The sequence below is a fragment of the Echinops telfairi genome, unplaced genomic scaffold (assembly GCF_000313985.2).
Source record: "Echinops telfairi isolate 266 unplaced genomic scaffold, ASM31398v2 ScPeMD7_1713;HRSCAF=2227, whole genome shotgun sequence".
Lineage (NCBI taxonomy): Eukaryota > Metazoa > Chordata > Mammalia > Afrosoricida > Tenrecidae > Echinops > Echinops telfairi.
This window is the reverse complement of record NW_022105611.1, coordinates 19,126,060-19,148,129: the sequence shown is the minus strand read 5'-3', so window position 1 is coordinate 19,148,129 and position 22,070 is coordinate 19,126,060. Positions and strand designations below refer to the sequence as shown.

Below are 22,070 nucleotides of genomic sequence, written 5' to 3'. Positions count from 1 at the left end.
CAGCAGAAGTTCTTCCTCCCACTCCCGCTTCTGCAGAGCTCAGGGTAGGTCTGCAAAAGCAGAGTGCACCTCCGCGGTGGGGCCGTCAGTAGGAGGAGTCTTTACATAAAACATCATGTTAGAGCTTTCATTGTGCTCATTTCTCAGGTGAGTTCTCTTCCCCGCAAGGCTTATTATACCGTGTGCATTAGCTGGGAAATGCACGAACATCTTGGGGGGTTTTAAATAGTCCTCATATTTAAATAGTCCACATCTTGGGGGTTTTTTAATAGTCCTCATATAACGTTCAGAAAGGCACTGGCATAAAACATTTGGTATAATATGTTGCTTCTCCACGTGGTTGGAGGATAGCATTGGAATGGGAAGCCTGGAGAACCAGGCTGACTTCGATTTAAAACTTTTGGCCTCAATTACAAGCTCAGTGGCCTTGCCTAGTTAATTAACCTCCCCAAACCTAGTGTGTGAGTAATAATAATTGCCTACTAATATTTGCCTCGTGGGTCATTGTGGGGTAAAATGAAACTGTAAGTGAAATATGTGACACATGCCAAGTGATCAGTACATACTGATAAAATTTCATACCATGATTTATCAGTAAGATGGAATTCAGATGCTCTACTGCCGCGACCCTTTCATACAGTTCATGTTGTGGTGACCCCCCAACCATAAAAAATATTTTCGTTGCCACTTCATCACTGTCATTTTGCTACTGTTATGATTCGGGCGACCCCTGTGAAAGGGTCGTTTGACTCCCAAACGGGTCGAGACCCACAGGTTGAGAACCGCTGCTCTAGACAGTACATTCCAGCCTTGATAATTCTTAATTCTCTGGTTCAGAGATAATTACTATATAGCCACAAAGTCCTTGGTTGACATGAAGTACTACTTGTAAAATACTGTGTGCTGGACATGCACGTTGGGAGTGCCAGTGGAGCAGGCCTTGTACCAGATTGAGCAGGTAGTCAGTTCTGTTATCTAAGCTTGTTTTCCTATTGCAGTCGTACTAGACTCTCCTGAGATGTATGAAGCTGAGTCACCACCCCCTGCTCCTCCTGCTTCTCCACCTCCTGAACCAGTACCAAAGACTGAGCCAGAGCCTCCTGCCACCAAGGTAAAACTTTATTTGAATGCCTGGATTTCCACTAATTCTTTATGACCAAACAGGAGCCCTGGTGGCACACTGGGTTAAGTGCTGTGCTGCTAACCATGGGGTTGACTATTCAAGCCCACCATCAGCCCAGGAGTGAGCTGTATGGGCTTATAAAGATGTACAGTCTCAGAATTCCCGTGTAGTGTTGCTATAGATTGGATTGACTTGATGGCAGTGTGGTTTCGTTTTGTTTGTTTTTCCTAGGTTCTCTAGAAAGTGAGTGTTCAGCTCCTTGCGCCGGAAGCCATGGGGCACAGTCTCGGAAGGGTGCAGAGGAGGGTCCTGAGAGCTGTTCTGATTCTCATGGCCTCCAGCGCCAGGGCTGCTGTTTCACAGCTCCTGTTGGACGTGTCCAAAAAGAGACCCTGCCTCTGTCTGAAGAGAGTGCACGATAAAGTAGCACAGACTTCACTCGTTTCACTTTGTTGCTTTTCTGAAAAGGGCCGGGTGGGGAAGGTGGCCACAAATGGGAAAGAGAATTGTAGTGATCCTCAGCGCCTCTCGTCTGCCTCTATTCGCCGTAGACAGCGAAGACTGGGGGAAATGGATGACGACGCTGTTTTCTTCGCTGTGGTTACTCATGTTCCTTAATTCAGTATAGTAAAGCTACCGTTAAATTGTGCACTGATGACCTGATTTGCCGAAGAGAAATAGTAGAATGCATTACCTCTTGTCTGACATCAAAATCCCCCCACACCCCCTCCATTGCCATCGAGTCTGTTTTGCCCGATAGTGACCCTTTTGGAACGAAGGTCTGCCCCACTGGGTTTCTGAGGCTCTAATCTAAGCAGACTGTCACATCCTTCTGCTGAGTGACTGGTGGGTGAGCAGCCTAGCACTTTAACCACTGCACCACCAGAGCTTCTTAAGACAAAGTCAGATGACTGTGATGTCAACATATCAAGACTGAAGTGTCAGATGTCAGAGCAGGCTATGTGCTGCTGAAGCCCTGGTTTGAAGACCTGGTTCGGGGCTGTCCTGTGTGCTCCCATCTTATCTGCTGCAGTCTGCAGTCTTCCATCAATGCAATTGGTCCAGCGTACATTGGTCCGTTTCTCTGTCGCGTTCCTCCACGAGACTTTAGGAACCTTGTCCTGTTTTCTTTTAAGCCTGGTACTTGAACCACCCAGCAAATGAGTCTAGACTCGGTGAGCATAGATCTCTTTGTTTAACTTACTACCTTCCTTCTCATAAACAAGGAAATATCAAGCCTGCACATGCTGTGAGCATAACTATAGTTGTATCGCAGGACTGGTTCCCTAAAAAACACCTTTCATTTCATGTATCAACATGGAACATTGGAAGGTTATTGTTATAGAAGGACTAAAAAGGCTAAGGTTATTTTACTTTATTTTGTAGCCTCATTGGTCACCTTAATGCTTGTCCTCTGATTTTTTTTTTTAGGGCTCGAGTGGAGAAAAGAGAAGAAAACGAAAACGTGTGCTAAAATCTAAGACTTACCTGGATGAGGACAACTGCATGGGTAAGAAAGAAACTTTGGCCCCAAGTCCAGAAGTAGAGTTCTGATCGTGGACACACTTAAGAGCAGTGTGTCTTAAATGCAAGGGCTGACCACTTCTCTGAAGAACCACTCAGAGAACAGTGCAACTAAAGTCACAATACAATAAAGTCATGTTTGAGCCATAGACTATCAAAATAAACTTTATCATTTTGGCTAAAAGTCTAGTAAACTCTAAGAGGGAAATGCCTTGGTCCATAGAGTGGAGATAAAATATCCATTTTGCTAATCTATGGAATGGTTGTAAAAATTCAAGTGAAATAATGTATCTGAAAACCCCTTCAAGATGGAAACCACAGTATGAGCTGGTTATTGTCATCCTAGACATTGAGAAGTATTGTTTCACCCGTTTCATCTGTGGAAACAAAGATCTTAGTGATGACTAGCCTTCCAAAGAGAGCATTAACAGTCATTTTTAGTACTTTGTCCCGTTTGTTGTTCAGCAGGGTCTGACTCATCTGAATCCTTTCTTTTCAGTTTCCTCTTTGTAAGCCATGTTGTGTAAAAGCATATGCTTGTTATGGGGCCTAGAGGAGAAATAGAATCAGGCGGGCGCCATTGGCTAATTCTTCACCCTTTCTATGATTGAACCTCTGTGTCTTCTGGGAGGCTTGTAGGATCGAGCACTTGATGCCGGATGGCTCACTGAGATCTTGATGCTATATTTTTGTATTTGGAAAGAGTCAGAGTTAGCCCTTAAACTTCTTGGTAACTGGATAGCCCACAGTGTCACTTCTTATTTCCTGTGGTACCTTCCAAAGCTTAGCTTTCTAGAGAAATTTTTTCCTCACTTGATTGTCCTTTTCTAGCACAAATTTCCTCCCCACCCCAACAGTTTTATTGACATAAAATTCACAAATCATATAATTCAATAGTTCAGTCACTTCAAGAAGAGTTGTACAGTCATCACCACAATCAGTTCTAGAACATTTTTCATTCTTGTGTTCATCATTGTTAGCTCCCCATGTCCCCCCAACCTCCCCTGCCACACCTCCAAGGAACCATTAATTTAATTACTGTCTCTATAGATGTATCTATCCTAGATTTTATATACAGAAAAACAGTATAAGACTAACAGTAATATCAAAGTAAAACATTTTAAAAAAACCTCAATCAAAAAGAAAGCAGAAAACATTCAAAAGTAGAACAAATTCAAATGGATCATAAGGGAGATCAAATGATAGGGTGCTAAATTTTGACTTCACTGCATCGGCACCAATCCACTTTCCCGGGCATGCTGCATGTTAGCAAGGCTATTCACAGCCCTGGTCCGTGGTCTGAGGGGAATCACCAGAGGGCTCAATCCACAGCATGTATTTCCGCTTCACTTTTTTAAAAAATTCAAGCAGCTTGAAAATGGGTCAAAAGGGAGATCAAGTGATACAATATATATTTTTTAATTGTTTTATTAGGGGCTCAAACATCTTCTATCACAATCCATACATACATCAATTGTGTAAAGCACATTTGTACATTCATTGCCCTCATCATTCTCAAAACATTTCCTCTCCACTTAAGCCCCCGGAAGCAGGTCCTTGTTTTTCCCCTCCCTCCCCGCTGCCCCCTCCCTCATGAGCCCTTGATAATTTATAAATTATTATTTTGTCATATCTTGCCCTGTCCGACGTCTCCCTTTGCCCACTTTTCTGTTGTCCGTCCCCCAGGGAGGAGGTCACATATAGTTCCTTGTAATCAGTTCCCACTCTCCCTCTACCCTCCCAGTATTGCCACTCACACCACTGGTCCTGAAGGGATCATCCACCCTGGATTCCCTGTGTTTCCAGTTCCTATCTGTACCAGTGTACATCCTCTGGTCTAGCCAGACTTGCAAAGTAGAATTCGGATCATGAAAGTGGGGTCGGGGAGGAAGCATTTAGGAACCAGAGGAAAGTTGTATTTTTCATTGTTGCTACATCACACCCTGACTGGGTCTCCACTCCGCACTCCCCCCATCATTCACTATGGTAAGATTTTTGTTCTGATGATGAAGTGATGCAATATTACATGTTGACCTAACTGCATCTGCCATCATGGACTATACAATACTCTCTTGCCTGAGAGCAGTCTGGCCCAAATTTCTGTTTTAGAGATTATCTCTGAAGAATAATAATTGAAAACATCCCATTGATTATACAGCCGGTTTTATTATTCCTCATCTTTTACTCTTCTGAAAAGGTCTCTGCTATCCTAACTGTAGCATATTGGTGGCACAGTGGTTGAAGCACTTTGCTGCCAACCAAGAGGACAGTGTTTGGAATCCACTCATGGCTCCATGAGAGAAAGATGTGTCCATCGGCTTCCGTAGAACCCCTGAGGGGCAGTTCTACCTTGTCCTGTAGGAACAGTGTAAGACATGACCTTTCGTTTTTGTTCTGAGGAGTAGAGTTCCTTGCATGTAGAAATTCTGGGTAAACTTCTTGTCAGCCTATACGCTCTAGAATTTGAACGGCTCTTTCTTTTGCCTCCAGTCCTTAAATAGTTCATATCCAATATTCTTGGTTTGGCCACTAATAGTAATATATTTGTTTATTACTGAATTTTTTGTTTGTTTTTTAAACTTAAAAAGGCAAGCAAATCAGTGCTAGTTTTTCCTCTTCCTTATGCCCCAAAAGAATAACATCAAATGTATCTTGTGAAGGCTCCATTGGGAATTTGGCTAATTATTTGCTGCTTTGTTCAAAACACACTACTCAAGTTTTGGCCAGGTGTGGGCTGTGGTCTTTTTTGCACTCCTTTCTCCAGACAGGACTATTAAGAGCTTGGACGCAACAATGAAAACTCTGCTCACAAAGCACTTTTTTTTTTTTTTTTTTTTTAAGGATTTTAGTCCAAACTCAACCTAATGAATCTTGGCTCCCATTACCAACAAAGGAGTTCTGCTTTCCTTTCTCTGTGCCGCGTGTTCCAGATGTACCAGCACCGTGGGGCTTGCCCTTTCCCGGGCTGGACCAGAGTGGTTCTGTGGGTCGAGACAACTGATCCTTCCCCTTCTCCGCCTGTGCTCTGGAGACCTGTGAATTAGGCCCCTGGGAAATGTTTAGGATGGGCTCCTGAGCAAAGGGGTGGGCTTCTAAGCGCCAAGCCAGTGAATGGGATCCTTTCCAAATGTCCTAGCGCAGCCAGGCCATTTCCTGGCAGCCCAGCAACCGGCATGTTTTCCAGTCAGAGTAAAGGTACTATATTGCTTTAACCTGAAATCTTTTTGTCTCGTAGTTTGAAATGACCATGGTTTTGAACATGGTGTCATCATTGTTGACGAGTTTGGCTGCAGCTGTTCGTCAGCAGTTCAAGCCCAGCAGTGATTCCAAAGGGACAGGCTGAGGCTTTCTGTGCCCATAAAGGTTTACCACCTCGGAAACCCTAGGGAGCAGTTCTCCCCAGTCCTATGGGTGGGAGAGCTTTGAAGATAGAAATGCTCCTGTAAACACTACGCAGACTTGATGTGCTGATAGGAAATCTATCAGTGTAGCCCTGGCTGGTCCCTAACTCCCCTATGCTGGCACTGCATGGTCTAAAAATGGTCGGTGAGGCAACCAGTGGCTTTCATTAATTAGTAATGAAATGACGAACTATTGGAGTGGGATGAATTTTTAGAAATGTTGCCGTTTGAATACAGACTGTAGCATATGAAGAAGCACAGCTTTCTCCCACCAACCGCTAGCGTGTCATTTCTGGGTCTGTTGATGGCTCTTAGCATTTATCTCATGTAAAGTACTGGGTAAAGAGCAATTCACAGTTTTAGCCTAGTAATTCAGGTGCATGATGCTTTTGACAATAGGTGTAAAACGGGGCTGGTGTTCTAGAATCATCATTGCTGAGCACAAATGGTTATACCCTGTCAATTCCACAGATACTTTAGCACAGCACTTCTCAAGCTTTCTGGGTGCATTGTGGTTGGGTTCCATCCAGCTGGTTCCCATCCGTAGCCACCCCTTGTGTAACCGAATGATACACCGGCTGGTTCTACACCCTCCTTACAATGGTGGTTGAAACCCTTTGTGGACATGTATATGCATCACTTCAAGATGTTGTTAATACTAAACTTTTGATTCAGTGGGCCTGAGATGCTGCATTTCTAATAAGCTCACAAGAGATTCTGATGCCTCTGGTCACTGGAACACAGTTTGAATAGTCAGGCTTTAGAGGGGACTTACTATATATTTAAAGCTTTTAAGTGACTTTTAGCCTCAAAGTTGGCAGGAGTTAGGAAAGTGAATTCTAGGCACTTGAAAGTAATGGCAAATTCTAGGAATTCTTGGGAGGAAGGCTGCTAATTATGGGATTATAGGAATATGAGTAAGGAATGCTCAGATGGCAATAGCCCATTGACCTCCCACGTTGTCCGGGCCAAGGGAAGGAGTGGCACTGAGTGGGACTCACCAATACCACGAGGCACACCCATGCGTTCTCTGAGGCAGTGTGATCCTCGTGTCACAGGGGAGGAAAGAAGAGTGGTTTCTTGTTTATCCTCATATTAACACGATCAGCACTACCTGAAAAGCTAATTCTCCGGTCCAACCCAAGACCTCAGTTTCACTGAATCAGAAACTCTGGGAGACGGGCCCAGCAATCTGTTTTAACAAGCCCTCTGTGGGAGTCCGGTGCACATTTAGGTCAAAGATTATTTATCTCAGGACAGACTAGATAACAGAACACAGGTAGGTTGGACTCTGAAGCCTGTGCCTCTGGAACAGTTTGATGAATCCGCGTCATTAGAAAGATTGTGTGTGTGTGTGTGTGTGTGTGTGTGTGTGTGTGTGTGTGTGTGTCTAAAGAGCTTAACACCATCATTGCTCCATAATGGGAAAAAGACTCATCTAGTTAACCACTTGAGCATTTACTAAGCAAACTAGGGGCCTCTGTTCAGGTAAGAGAAGTTCATTCTTTGTCTACTATTGACTGCAGCCAGTGAGGTTAGTAAGGAATGTAGGTGGTCTTGGTTATACTCGTGCAGCTGTTGCAGCTCTCTGAGGTTTCGGGAAGGTGGCATTGCATTGTTTCTTGTGGCTGTGTGTGTGACAGTCACGCTGAGGAGACATCAGCTCTGTAACTTCATTGTTGGGCGTATGTAGCAATGCCTGGTAAGGACTTTGGGGATTCTTTATAGTGAGTGCTCCCTGAGAGAGCTCTTTTCCAGGATTCCATTTGGGAAGCTTCCTTTAGTTTTATTGGCAGAGGGATGAGAGAGTAAAGGAACTGGTCACATTGCTTCTCAGTTTATCATGGTCCTTCATTTGATAGATAGGGTTTGCTTGGGACAATTATATTTATGATGTAGACTACTACCAAATCTTGAGTTTATGAGCAGTCAGTGAGAACAGTGGAGTAGCTAATCTCTAATTTTCTCTACTCAGGACATCCAGTTGGCATAGTGGTGACGTGTGGTACTGCTAACCACAAGGTCGGAAGTTTGAAACCCACAGCCGCTTCAAGGGAGAACAATGAGGCTTTCTACTCCTCTAACTAAAGTTTCAGAAACCCCCACGGGCAGTTCTACCCTGTTCTATAGGGTTGCCATAGTGGCAGTCAACTCAATGGCAGTGAGTTTGTTTGTATGATGTCCAGAGAGTGGGTGATAACTTGGATAGAGCTAACCAAGAGGATTTGAGTTATACAGAGTAGGGGCTGACAAGTAGGTAAGAGATTAAGACCGGGAAAAACATCCACAGAAATCTGCAGGCACTGTATGGGGGTCAGGGGAAATGAGATGAAAGGACCCAATTGAAGCCTAATCTAAAGAGATACTGAAGATGGAGGCAGTTCAAATGTAGAGGGCAGGGCATAGCTCCCATAGACCAAGACCCAAATCAAAGGGTTTAGGCAGTTAAATGATATGGTTGTGACAAGAAGCCATAACGGAAATAGAAGTGAATGCTAATTCTGAGTCACACCTAGAGGTTGTGTGAGCCCAGGATTTCTTCAGTCCTCCCTACCTGGGACTAGGGGTGCTTTCCCAGTGGGGAGCTCTAGCCCAGGTGAATACACCTGCCTCAAGGCCGCTCTTTCTCCCTGCTAGGGTAATATTCTCACTGACTCCACCCTCTTATGCCCCCTTTTTCCTTATCCCACCAGTGACTGAGAAAGTCTACGAGAGCGAATCCTGCACAGAGAGTGAAGAGGAGTCGAAGATGAAGACCTCTGTGCACAGACCTCCTACCACGGCTGTGAAAAAAGAACCCAAGGAGGAACGCAAGGGCCCCAAGAAGGGGCCTGCTGCTCCGGGCAAAGCCCACAGACAGGCGTCCATTACTGGCTTCTTCCAGAGGAAGTAGGTGCCATCCTCCCTAGGGCCGAGAGAAGACCAAGAGACAGAGAGACTCTTTCACTTACTGTGTAAGTTCATCTAGCTCCTCGCCCCACCTCTGTCAAAAGACTCTTCCACCACCTGGGCCAGCTTATCCTGTTTCTGGTGTTTATTAACCAGAAGGAAATCGCCGGGATTCAAGAGACAAACGACTAGTTAAAAGCTGGTACCTTCTAATAACACTTGAAAGCACAACATGACCTGTCCAGGAGAAGAATTTGTGCCAAAAATAAATTGCAACGTGTTCAGAATTACTCAGCGATTTCATTTAATGGCTGATCCACTGTGGTCCACCCACCCTGTGCCCTGATCAATCTGGACCCAGCAAGTGTGCCTTCTGATGTCTTTCTGTTCTGTGGACTCCTGTGGGTAACTGTTGCTCAAGGATGTTTACCATTCCCTGTTGCAGTCCCCACGCCATGACCACACTTTCTGTTCGCTACCCCAAGAAGCCGTTTCCTTAAGTCTTGGTTGGACCGAGGATGAAACAAGTCTCCCTGTGACCCCTTTGCCTCCATTACAGAGTCACTGACACCTGGCTGCAGACCAGCACATAACCTCTTTCAGAAGGCTCCCTAGACCTTTCATCGCAATTAGTGGTTCGAGAAAAGCCTCAGGCAGAGCACAAATAGCGCCTTAATGATGTGCTCAGCTCCATGGCCATGGAGAGATCTGTCGCTTGCTGGCAGTGTGGGTTTTGTACTGCTCAGTGTGGTTTTCTGCCCTCCCGACCTGCGCCTCTCAGTACCTCGAGAGTGCAGCCCACCCACGGAAGTGAAGGCTCACAAGCGAAACCCCTTCCCACATACGATGGACGGCAATTACATATGGCTTCTGCTCAAAGAAACAGAGCCTCCAGAAACAAGTTTTCCCAGCAGTTTGTGAGAAGAGCTACGGCCCACCTTTGTGTATAGGCAGCGCTCCTCTGCTTTGTGATAGCCCCATTGGCTCCCCAAGAAGGAAACAGCCAGCGTTCTTCGTGGGTCTCCACAGCAAGTAAGGCATTGTCATTTGTTGCTTGTGGAAAACCAGCTATTGTTACGCTGGCCTGTGTGCTGGGCAGGTGGTGAGCGCCGTGGTGACTGAGGAAAGGAGCTTGGCTCCACTGCTTCTGTGTCTCAGGCCCAGACGAAGGATGTTTGGCTTGCACGCATCTTCTTGGCCTGATGTTAGCCGTGAGTGATGCCGTCTGTTGTCTGCTGTGTGAGGGTAGGATTATGAGTGACCTGAGTATCAATAGGAGCTGCTTTAGTAAATGCCACCCAGCACTCTGCAGCCAGGCACCCCAGGCTAAGATCGGAGGTGTGGGAGAGGAATCCTGGTGTCGTGACTTGGATTTGAGAAAGTGGAGACTCACTGGAGCAAGCTGAGGAGCGGCCGGCATCGTTTCTAAAAATGAAAAGGTGGGGAGAAAGGTGGGAAGCCTGGACTAACTCCCTCCCACTCCCCCCTTGCGGGAGAGCTTCTGGAGGAGTCCCTGTCATCGCTGTGTGTGTGGCTGGCTCTTAGCTGTTTTTCCAAATCAGAATGGAAAATTAATTCAAGAGAAAGCAGTTGCCCAGTCCTTTTTTAAAATTTTCTTTTCCCTGGGATCTCTATTAAGCTGATTCTGAACTAGAGAACTCTGGTGCTGGTCGGAGGGAGCTCCATCTCTCCAGGGATGATACAAACCGTGTGCTGTCTAAGCCCAGTGTGCTCTGCTGCCTGAGCCCCGAGCTTTCTGCTGGGCAGAGTGCGTACTGAGCGGTGGCGGCTTTTTCTTATTATGCAGCCCTCTGCCATGTTATCCACATGAGTTAAATAAATTTGAGAAGTTGTTTTAAAACAGTGCTTCCAGCTGAAAGTCTGATGGGTCTGTTATTTGACAGGATGACAGCAGTGTATGCAATTATTTATACTCTGAACAGGGACAAGGCTGGTTTTCCATTTTTATTGTTAAACTGCATACCCAGGGTCTGAGAGCGGCAGGCTATTTGCTGCCTTCATCATTTTTTCAGCCCTGGGGGAGATCTTTGGTTCAGCCAACCTCATTTTTTTAGTTCATTTAAAAGAAATCCTTGTCCTGAGCTTGTACATTATGTCAGTTTGGCTTTGTCACCTGCTGGTAGTATGACCATGGCCAAGTTTCTGAGCCTCAGGTTCTTTATCAAAATGGTACCAAAATGAGTTACCATTGGGTTGTCGAGACTGAGGCAATGCATAGATAGCCTAAGCCTGGTACACAGTGCCCAGCATACAGGCGGCTTCCTTCCTGGTGTCACATGATGTAGTCAGTTACTGACATCCTGAAACCAGCCCTATCCAAGTTGTGCCCTAGATGTTCGACTCATGCCCCTTCTGGCTGCCCATGTGTTTGCAAGGGGAGGCCGCTGCCTCCTTTGATGAGAGTTGAAGGCAAGTCGACGCTTTCCTCACATGCGCGTGTCTCATGGGTGTTGCTTCTCTGACCTGGCCATAGAGAATACCGAATCAAATGGGATTGATTTAGCCTCTGTCCTCAGGGACCTAGTGGGAGAAAGAGACCAGAAAAGTGAAAGTGCGATGCCAAGTGGTGCTTGCACTGACCGCTGAGTGTTCGCGCCTCTGAGAGTTCGTAGGCCGTTAGGTGTCAGATCTTGTGGAGGAGAAGCAGCTGAGCCGTCTCTGAAGGATGAGCGCTTGTCCAAGCAGGGGATGGAAAGGATTTCCCAGTCACGGAAGCATAGCTTTGGGACTTGAGAGCTTAGAGCTGGAGAGGAAAGTGTGTAGAGAAATGAAGTTGAAGTTCAACGAGGCATTTTGGGTAGCATTTGAAGACAGTAGAACTCTCCTGAAGACTTAAGAAGTAGCATTAGAAGTTGCTTCTCAGTTAAGAGGGGCATCTAGCATTTTCTTTGGTTTACCATGCGAGTGAATATAGTTGCGTGCACATTGTGTCTTAAGAGCCAACTAGTGGAAGGAAAGGTGTTAAAGCTAGTAGAAGCTGCTTACTCCTCACCACAAGCAGGGACTCCTGCTTTCTTCCCTCATCAACATGGATCTCTGTCACAGAAGCTGGGTCTAGAAGTGATTTCCACAGCGGGTAGTTCCGTGAAGCTCTCTGGGATATGAGCCTCCACTCACCTCCTTGGGGTGGGGGAGAGAGGGTGAGTAGAATTGTCCTGTTTCTTTTCTATCTTTGTTTCCCTAAGAAGACACCCGTTCTGATACTGGGGAAGGTTGAAGAGAAGGGCCATATAAGGAAATGAAATCGTTTCTGCAAGACATGAGGCAAATGAGTGCACAATAATGTACTCGGTGTCAAGGCTCGTTTGGGTAAACTTGTCTCCTTTCATTGGTTACGGGATCTCAGTATGCTGTAATGCAGCTTGCTCCCACCACGAGACATTCTGGGGCTGCCTCGTTTTGTTGTGAGAAGGCAGTATTGCTTTCTGAGTTATTGCCCTGGCAGCTCTGTAAATTAGCCCATGCTGTCACCGTGCCCTCTGTGAAGGGCACATTGTACCCAAATGTCCACACTTAGGATTGACTCTTGCCACTCCCTGCTGTATGACACTTCTCTCAACTTGTGTCTCTGTCCAGTTTCTTGTGCTCATAAGTGTGGGCCACCCACAGACTGCCACCCAGGCTTCTTAGCAGAGGAGCTGGGAAAGAAGGCTTCCCTCCAATCCTTTTGCTGTCTGGTAGACCCACCTCAACTCACCTTCCATTTGAAACCCTAAATGTTGTCTGACTCCCCAGCACCTTCCTGGCCCCACTCCCTTTTCTCATTTGCCCTTTCCAGACTCTGTTACTTTAGGGTTCATCTGGTTTCCCACCACCTCATTTTCTCAGTACTCCAAGTTCTTCTTGGCTAGTCCTTCTTTCCCTAGCTGATTTCCCATATGACCTGTCTTTTACTGGACGGCTCGTGAAGAATGGAAAAGCCACTTTGTTTAGTATCTGCTTTGGATCAGTCAAAGCCAAAGTGCCAAGAGCTGTTGAATGCTAGTTATATTTAGTCCTGGGCAAGAGTCGTAGGGATTGCAAGAACTCAGAGGTGACCATTTTGGTGTGAGAGGACATGCACAGTAAATAGCATATTAACTAACAGTTGAGAAACTGCTTACATGACTGTAGACAACAAGGGACTTGATACATCTGAAAACGGCCAACCAACCTGACCACCTGCTAGAGTCTGTGTGTCGGGATTAAAACTGGCTCTGGAGACTCTCCACTGGCTGATTTATTTCAGAAGCAGATAGCAGGCCTTTCTGTTGAAGCACCTCTGAGTTGGCTCCACCCATCTCGCTTTCTGTTAGCCCCTGAGTGCATTAACCATTTGTATCACTGAAGGGCAACTCCTACTTTTAAGAAAAGAATTAAGGTAATCCTAACGGGCACAGTTTTGACAGTCCGGTACAAGCACAAGAAACCGGCTGAGAAAGGTTCAGCATTTTAGTAGTCTTAACTGTTTGAACCCCATTTGCCATCCACACATTTATGATAGAGCACAAGCGATGATGGAGTGGATCTTTACCGTAGTTTTTTCTGCCCTACCCTAGGAAGGAGACTTGGCGGGATGGCAAGCAGGCACTGGGGATCGTTTCAAAAGGCAGCTTATGGTCAGTGGAAATCCGTTTTGCATGCACTTAGTGGTTTGGGCATACAGTGGAAGAGGGTGCTATGAGGGAAGCCAGGCTTAGGATGCAGAAGGCCCTTGATCAGATCCATTTCCCCACCACCTACCTTAGCGAGTTACCTACTGGTAGCTTTAAGGCTAGAACAATGGCGCAGGAGGCAGTGGTTAGCTTCTGGCTTCAGGGTGGGAAGGAGACAGTGCATCAGCCCAGTGTCAATTCCTAGAAGGCAGAAGTCAGCCATACCTGCACCCTCTGACCTTTTTAACCAATCCTTGATACACATATTTTAACCAATCCTTGATACGCACATTACTTCCTGCTGCACACATTACTTCCCGGCTTGGTTTGGTAATTCATGATAATGACCACACAAAACTCAGAGCATTCCCACGATAATGGAGTTTATTAGGGAAATAGCAACTACAACTCAGGTTCAGCAGTGTTCAGGATATAGGCATACCTCTGTCTGGCTCTGTCCTTCATCTGCCTCTTGCCCTCTGCCCTGCTCAGAGCTGTTAGCTTGGGCACTTGGGCTCTGCTTGGCATTAACTGTGGCCCAAAGACACTCAGACCTAGCTCCATGAATCAGCAAACCTTTCTCCCCTCTCCTTCTAAGGGTCTGGAAGCAGCCCACTAGACCAGCAAGCCTTCCACTCCATCTTAGCTTTCTCTGTGGGCCAGGAAACCACCAATCTTTTCCCCTGCTTTTGCTGCTGCTGCTCTACCACTATTTCACTCTCACCATCTGGTGTCACAGCTCACGGGGTCCTGGATCTGAATCTAGGAGGTTAGGCACAGGGATCTGAAATCCAATGAATGAACCGGTTCCATATATTTTATATATATGGTCCCATCCCAAGGGATTTTATTAGCAAGCTGTCTAGTCCCCTAACCTCCCATTTGCACAGCCCTCCCCAGTCATGTGGTAGGAGTTACAAGGACTCTATCTAGAAGGGCCGTACTAAGTAATTGGGTTCTCCAAGGTTTAAAACAAGATAATGTATGAGAAACCCCTAGTAATTTGCAAATAACACTTCTTGAGCACCTACTATATGTCAAGTACTGTTCCAAGCATGTGCCGTGTATGGACGCAATCCTCATAGGAACCCTGGGAGACAGGTACTTTTATTCCCATTTCACATGTGAGCAAACAGAAGGAACTTGTTCCCCGTCAGCTCACATACATGGCAGAGCCAGGATATAAAGTGCCTGTAGCTGTAACCACTATACCATGCTGCCTCTTGGCCTTGGATTGGGTCACAGTTCCCTGCGGTCCAGATAGACACTCAAGTTTAAAAGTGAAAAGCCCAAGTAGATGTTCAGATCCCAGACGGTCAGAGTTGCAGGAAATGTTCATGTTGAGTCTTCTCAGCGCACTCCCCTGCCAAGCAAGCGGGCTTGAATCATCAAACAGACTCAGGGTTGAGTCTGCCATACTTAGCTAAATTCCTGGGTTTGGCGGTAACCTAATAAATGTTCAGAAGAACTTAAAGGGAGGTTAGGATCAAATACAAATTTCCAGTTAATTTAGATCACCGGGAAACTTCTAAACAACCCATGTAATTGTTTTGGTTTAAGTCAAGAACACGGTTTCCCTGAAAAGTGACTGTCCCATTTGTGGCCTTTTCCTCCGACCTAGCTAGACTAAAAACTCCAGACAGAAATTTGACTTTCTCTTTTGGGACCTAGTAAAACCCGCCACGGCTCCCCGACAGAGAAGTGGATGCAGCAGCGGTTGCCCAGGGAAGGCCTGTTTATGTTGAACACGGAGCCTGGTCTCCCGAGGCCATCCACTCAGGCTGGTGTGGGGGAAGTCCCTAAGCATGGTAACTGCGGCTCCCTGCTCTCTTATTCTCTCCTATTGTCACGCAGTCACAAGCAGACCCTTGTCCTAGCAACCATAAAGCTTGATGTGCGGGCTCCCGTCCTCCCACTTAGCTTTTACTGCTTTGGGGTGCTAGTGGGTCGGTTCTGACTCCTTGCTACGTTTGAGCCCAGTGTTGTAGCCACAGTGTAGACACTGTGTAATTCTTCCCTTACATAGAGGCTCTTCCTCTTTTTGACTGACCCACTACCTCCTCCGTGGACTGGTCTCCTGAGAGCCTGTCCAACGTTATCCTGCCTCCGACGGAGCCCTGGGCTGTATCTCAAGACAGATGAGTCTGCTCGTCTTTGTTTTTCGTGGCATAGTCAACATTCTTTTCCGACCCCCTAATTAATCGATCCTACTGTGATTTTCCTTAATCATTTGTCCAGCCTTCGTATGTATGTGAAGTGACTGAAAGTACCGTGGCGTAGGTCAGGGACAGCATTGCTTTTTAATACTCGAAAGAGGTCTTTTGCAGCAGATTTGCTGCATGCAATAAATGCGATGTTTGATTTCTTGATTGCTGCTTCCAGAGGCACTGATTATGGATCCAAGGAAAATGAAATCCTTAAAAGGTGCTATATTCTCCCTTTATTGTGATGCTGTCTGTTTGTCCAGTGAGAGTTGTTGAGGTTGAGACGTGGCTGCGGTCATTGGTCAGCAGGAAATGCTTTAAGTCCTCTTCCCTTCCAGCCAGCATCTGTATATCACACGTTACTGATGAGTCTTCCTCCAATCCTGATGCCATCTTCTTTAGCTAACCCAACTTCTTGGGTTACTTGCACAGCAGTATAGATTGGATACGTATGTGAAAGATTACCACCCTGATGCACACCTCTCCTGATTCAAGCTATTCTTGTTCTGTTTGAAGGGCCACCTTTTGATTTGTGTACAGATTCTGCATGAGTACAATTAAGTGTCCTGGAATTCTAGTCCCTTTTTAAATGTTATTTTATTTTATTGGGGGCTCTTATAGCTCTTATCACAATCCATACATATATCCATTGTGTCAAACATCTATACATACGTTGTCATCGTCTTTTTCAAAACATTTTCTTTCTACTTGAGCCCCTGGCATCAGCTACTCATTTTAACCCCCCCACTCCCCCATGTCCCCTTGATAATTTATAAATTATTCTTTTTTTTTTTTCATGTCTTACACCGACCCCTGTCTCACCTGGAATTCTATTCTTTGCACTTTTGTTCATACATGGTGATGGTCTACATAGTCAACAAAACACAGGAAAATATCTTTCTGATGTTCTCTGCTTTCAGCCAAGATCCATCTGACATCAGCAATGCTATCTCCCACTCTGCATCCTCTTCTGAATCTGGCTTGAATTTCTGACTGTTCCCTGTTGATGTAGTGCTGAAGCCACTTTTGAATTATCTTCAGCAGAATTTTACTTATGTGTGACATTGATATCGTTCAATAAATGACATAGGATCGGTGTTTAATAAGTATAATGCGGGATGACTTCATTTACCAGCCTGGGGCTCTGGGTCACTTCAGCCCAAAGGATTCCAGGAAGATGCAGTCAGTTCCAGGTCTAAATCAGAATGTGTGTTCGTGCGTCACAGAGTGGCCTGCTGGAATCCTTAGTGGAGCTGTGGAACCAATGTCATCTCCATGGTTTAATTAGGACCATGGCTCATGCAAAGGCAAGAGGATTTCCAAGCTTGCGATGGCCCGTCAAAAAGCTCATTGTGCCCCTTGTGAAGTTGCCCAGTGTTCTCTGCTCCTAGTTCCTAAGAGGGTTACAGGAGTGGTTCTTCTGGAGCTGTATTAATCCGGCCAGAAGGGTTGTTCTCTGCTTCTTCTGCCTCAAGAGGCAGGTACAATTTGGCTCTTAGGAACTACTTCATACTGGTAATTCTCTCTCCAGGTAACAAAGGGTGGTTTTCCTAACCTGGAAATCTGACATACCAAAGCGCTTCAATGGCTTCTGGTTGTCTATAATGTAATGTGTGAAATGTCTGAACTATGTGACAGAGTCCCCTGTAGTCAGGTCCCTATCTACCTATTTGGCCTGAGAACCCCCGTACCTAAACCTAAACCTTCTAACACTGCGCGCTCTCATGTGTACATACATACCTGAGTGAGCTGTTCATGGCAGGCTCTTCTCACTTTCCCGTCTGGAAAACTTTTTAAAAAAATCCTTTTATTGAAAGCTCTTACAGGTATCATAAAATTCCATAGTTCCAGCACCTCAAGCAGTATTGTACAATTGCTACCACAGTCAATTTCAAGACATTTTCTTTCTTCTTGAACTCCTTGATATCAGCACCCTTTTATCCCTTCCCTCCCCTCAGGAACCCCCCTCCTTTTGTGGGGGGGTATACACATCCAATATATCCATTCCCATACAACTCTGTTGTTTGATCCCAACAAGTGGGGTTATACAGTCATCTGTGCTATCAACTCCCTATTCCACACCCCTCTTGCTCTTCCCATATCCTCAGGGAACCATTACTCCTGTGACTGTTTCTGAAGGGTTATCTATCTTGACTTTCATGTACCGAATGACCTTAAATATGCAAACGAGCATACACAAATCTAAAACAAAAACCATAATAGTAAGGGGAGGAAATATTAGCACATAACTAGAGGATAGTTTTGTGGTTCATCAGTGCTATACCACCCCCTGGATTTATCATCCCTTCCATGTGGCCCTTCTGAGAGGGACTGTCCAAGTATCTTACAGGTGGGTTTTGGGTCTCCACTACATCCACGCCCTTTCTCATCAATTTAGTTGCTTGGTTTTGAGCTTCTGATACCTTTTCCCGTCAACACCTCATGATCATGCAGGCTGGTGTGCTTCTTCCATTTGGGCTTTGTTGCTTCTCTGCTAGATGGCCGCTTGTTTAACTACAAGCCTTTAAGACCCCCTGATGCTATATCTTTTAATAGCTGGGCACCATCAGCTTTCTTCACCACATTTTTTGAAAACTTCTTAAGACGTCAACTCAAGCACATACTCCTCTCTGAATCTTTTCGTAATCCCTGTAGCAGTCGCAGGTACCCCTTCCCCGGGCTCATACCAGCCTGTGGTCCTATAGCTCTATTATACAGGAGGGAGAATATGGTGCCGTGGAAGGAATACAGCCTTCAAGACAGAAAAAGACTGGAGTACAAATCCTGGCTTTTCCTCCCTGCCTGACCACCAAGCAGAGAAGGAAAAGTCTTAATGTCTTACCATAACATGTATTCCACTTGTTCTGGGGGTCGCTGTATGGAACTGTAGCCAAAAGACTTAGTGTCCTTCAGCACTCTTAAGTTCACCCGCCCTGGAGTAAACAATGTTAGAGGTTTCCATGTTCACTCACACACCCCACTGGGAGTCAGCCTCCCTCCAGAGGTTTGCTAATCACAGCGTTCAAGTATTCTAACAGCTCTGACTAACTTTTCTTTATAAAATTACAGATGGACATTCTAGCATTATTAAAACTAAGCATGCCCCACTTATTGGGCAAGTCATATAAACTCTCTGAGCTTGTCTGTCATCACTTGCAAGTGAAAGATGTTACAAGAAAAGGTAGATGCACCAGGTGCACTGTGAGCCACCAGCCAGCACTTGCTCCCTGTGCACAGAATTAGAAAAGGTATTTCAATATCTAGCATAAATTTTGACCCATGGTTAGTTAGCGCTCTATATAAACATTATAATATTATTACAATGCATTACAATTCCATATGTCTCGCTCAGTCCCACTAAATAGTAAATTCCTTAAGAACAAGACTTTAAAACCTTATTCCCAGCCGACTTTGAACACAGGCTTGTGAAGTGTACAAGTACACTCCTGGTTTGCCTTTCAGGAGACTGCCAGTTCCAGGAAGGTGGGCATTTTTCATGTCCCTTTCGGGTGTCCTCCACAGAGCTTCATGGTTAGACATATTAGCAACCACTGAAGGCACAACTTAGGAGTTAGAATGGCATATCCTTCCCCTTAGAAATGTCCACACAATGGAACAGTCAAAGGATTCAAAAATCAGAAGACCTACTAGCTGGTCCACGCCCGTATTGTGAGCTGTCAGGCAGATGGCTAAACTCTGTGTGCTTGCTTTCTGCAAAATAAGTCTGAAAAACCTTTGCAGGTCATCCCTAAGATAAAGTAAAGCACCCAGGCTGTTAGCATCGACTCGATGCAGTGAGTATGAAAATGTGCAGAAAGGGAAGATAGACTTGAAGCACCTAACTGAGGCAGACCGAAACCTACAGCCTTTCAGTGGGATTACGCCTCAACATAACACAAAAATCCTCCCAACTGGGCCAATAAGCAACCTCATGATAAACGGAGGAGAGATCGAACTTGTCAGTATTCCCCTCACTGGGCTCGACAGTGGAAGCAGCAGCCAAGAAATCAAAAAATCTGTTGCAAATTTAGGTAAATCTGCTATAAAAGGATCTCTACCAAGCATGATGTCTTTCTCCAGGGACTGGACCTTTTTGATAACACATCCAAAGTATATGAGATGGAGTCATACCTTCCTCGCATCTTTAATTTGCTCAACAGTAAAGCTGTCACTTGGAGGACCGTTGTATTGTCAGTGTCCTCATCTGCAGGTGTACGTTGGACAACGGAGGAGGCAGAAGAAGCTCTTGCTGTCTTTGGGTTACGATGTTGGTGAAGAACGTGACAGTCCACAGACTGCCAAAAGAATGAACACATCTCCTGGAGGAAGCACCGCCAGCGCGCTCGGTCGACACGAGGACGGCATGACTTCATCTCCTCTACGTGGGACAGGGTCTCCAGAAGGACCAGTCCCAGGGGAGAGCAACGTGCTCGGTAAAGGCGAGGGTCAGCGATGAAGAGGGCGAACTCTACGAGGTGGACTGACTCTAAGACCGTGGGGCTAGGCCCCGCCTGGCAGCCGTGTTTTCTTCTTTCAGGCGTCTCTGGGTTGCAACCGACTCCACAGCCTCTAACAGCAACAACATTGTGAGGATGTGAGTGGTCGTTGACTCATTTATTGTTGGGGTTTTTGTTTTTCTGTTCTCCCCCTCAACTGCTTAGTGTACCCGCTTTGTGTCACAGGGAACCCAGCAGAAACGATGCGCTAACCGAGGGAAGCAGGCATACCCGTGGGCCCCGTGTGTCAGTGGGCCCCCCTGTGGTGCCGATCTCCTCTCCAGTCTGGGGCTTCTCTAGGATTCCTCGGCACCACTGCCCTCCCTGCAGGTGAGCTGCCCAGCCAGCCTGTGTGCATTCTGTGCTCTTGCTTCAACCAGACTTCTACTGGAAGCCGTGTAGAGAAAAGCCAGGGGTCTGGGTATACATGAATGATGTCTCCCCCACATGCAGACATCAGAGGGCATCTTTATAAATGAAAAAAATAAACAGCTCTAGCAGAGACGCTCCCCTCCCTCGGGGTCTCTCCCGCACCCCCACCGTGATGCATGGGGTGCTTTGGCAGCAGTCACACCTGCAGCTTGAGGCCATCTGTTTCCTCTGTCCACCTCCTGAGTTCTGTCCCCTTGTGGTTTGTCTCATTCCCAGAGACCAGCCAGCGCTAACCCTTCTCCAGCTACTCAATTCAATAGCTGTCTTATTTAAACACCCCCTCTCTCTTTGGGGGCCAGATGTGAAGTTTCAAGGCAGTAGAGGCTAGGCTGGCGAGGGCCGTGACACCTGCTTGAGTAGGCAAGCCAGTCAGCTGCTGCTTCTGATTATGTTGGCCCCTTTTCATGGACGGCGTAAGGGTTTCACCCCACTGAGCACACACACAGGCTGCTGAGGGAGCTCATAAATTATGGTTTTGTTTGTTTGCTTAGGGCAGGCAGCATAGTGTAGTGGGAAAGAGCCCCACACTAGGAACCAGAAAACAGCTTTGCACCCTCGTGTGTGTGTGTGTGTGTGTGTGTGTGTGTGTGTGTGTTTTCTTGACATACCTCTTTGTCTTCCTAACATTGACCCCTACCTCTGATGTCATGTATCCATTTGGTTACCTGCTTATTGGCCATCTTATCCACCACAGCATAAGTTCTAGGAGATTGGGGACTTGGGCTTGTCTATCACCGTACTTCTAGCATCAAGGATACTGCCTGGAAGGTAGAAGGCTCTGAGAAGACTTTTCCTAGAGGAATTAATGCTGACCCAGCCACTTCCACTCGCTGAGCAAGTCATCTGTGCCCTCAGGGCCTCGGCTTTGTGAACTCAAAAAAAAAGGCATTTGATCCATCTTTCTGAGGCCCCTCTATGTTGATGTGCTAAGATTTTAAGAATTAATTCACCGCACAAATCACCGTGAGTCTCTGTGCTGGGCACACTTACCAAGCCCTGAAGATAAAGCCATGAACCAATCCAGAGAACCTACCCTCGTGGCGTTTTTAAAGGAAGAGGTAACCAGATAGGTAATTGCACAAGAAGGGATTTAATGGCCACTGTGAAAGGCCTTGCAAAGCATCGATAGGGGGCAGCATGAGAGGATGTGGCAGAACCTGTCAGGAGCGCTGGGGGGGACTGTCAGGTAAGCAAGCATTGGGCAGCTAACCACAAGGGCAGTGGTTCAAATCCCCCAGCAGGAGAAAGATGAAGTTATCTGCTCCCACAAAGATTTACAGCCTTGAACACCAGAGTCTGAATTGTTTCAGCAGGCCTGGGTGGGTCACCATGTCAGGACCTCCAGG

At 46.2% G+C, this 22,070-nt stretch overlaps 1 protein-coding gene across 3 annotated transcripts in view; it reads left to right on the top strand.

The window, feature by feature from the left end:
* The window catches only part of POLD3 (DNA polymerase delta 3, accessory subunit), a 48,075-nt gene extending 38,848 nt beyond the window's left edge, over positions 1-9,227 (top strand). For all 3 annotated transcript variants that reach the window (XM_045293120.1, XM_004708825.3, XM_045293119.1), the window contains 3 exons: positions 999-1,111; positions 2,555-2,633; positions 8,742-9,227. In XM_045293120.1, coding sequence (XP_045149055.1) covers positions 999-1,111; positions 2,555-2,633; positions 8,742-8,941 — 392 coding nt within the window. In that variant the 3' untranslated portion in view covers positions 8,942-9,227. The remainder of the gene's footprint in view (positions 1-998; positions 1,112-2,554; positions 2,634-8,741) is intronic.
* The last annotated feature ends 12,843 nt before the right edge of the window (positions 9,228-22,070 follow it).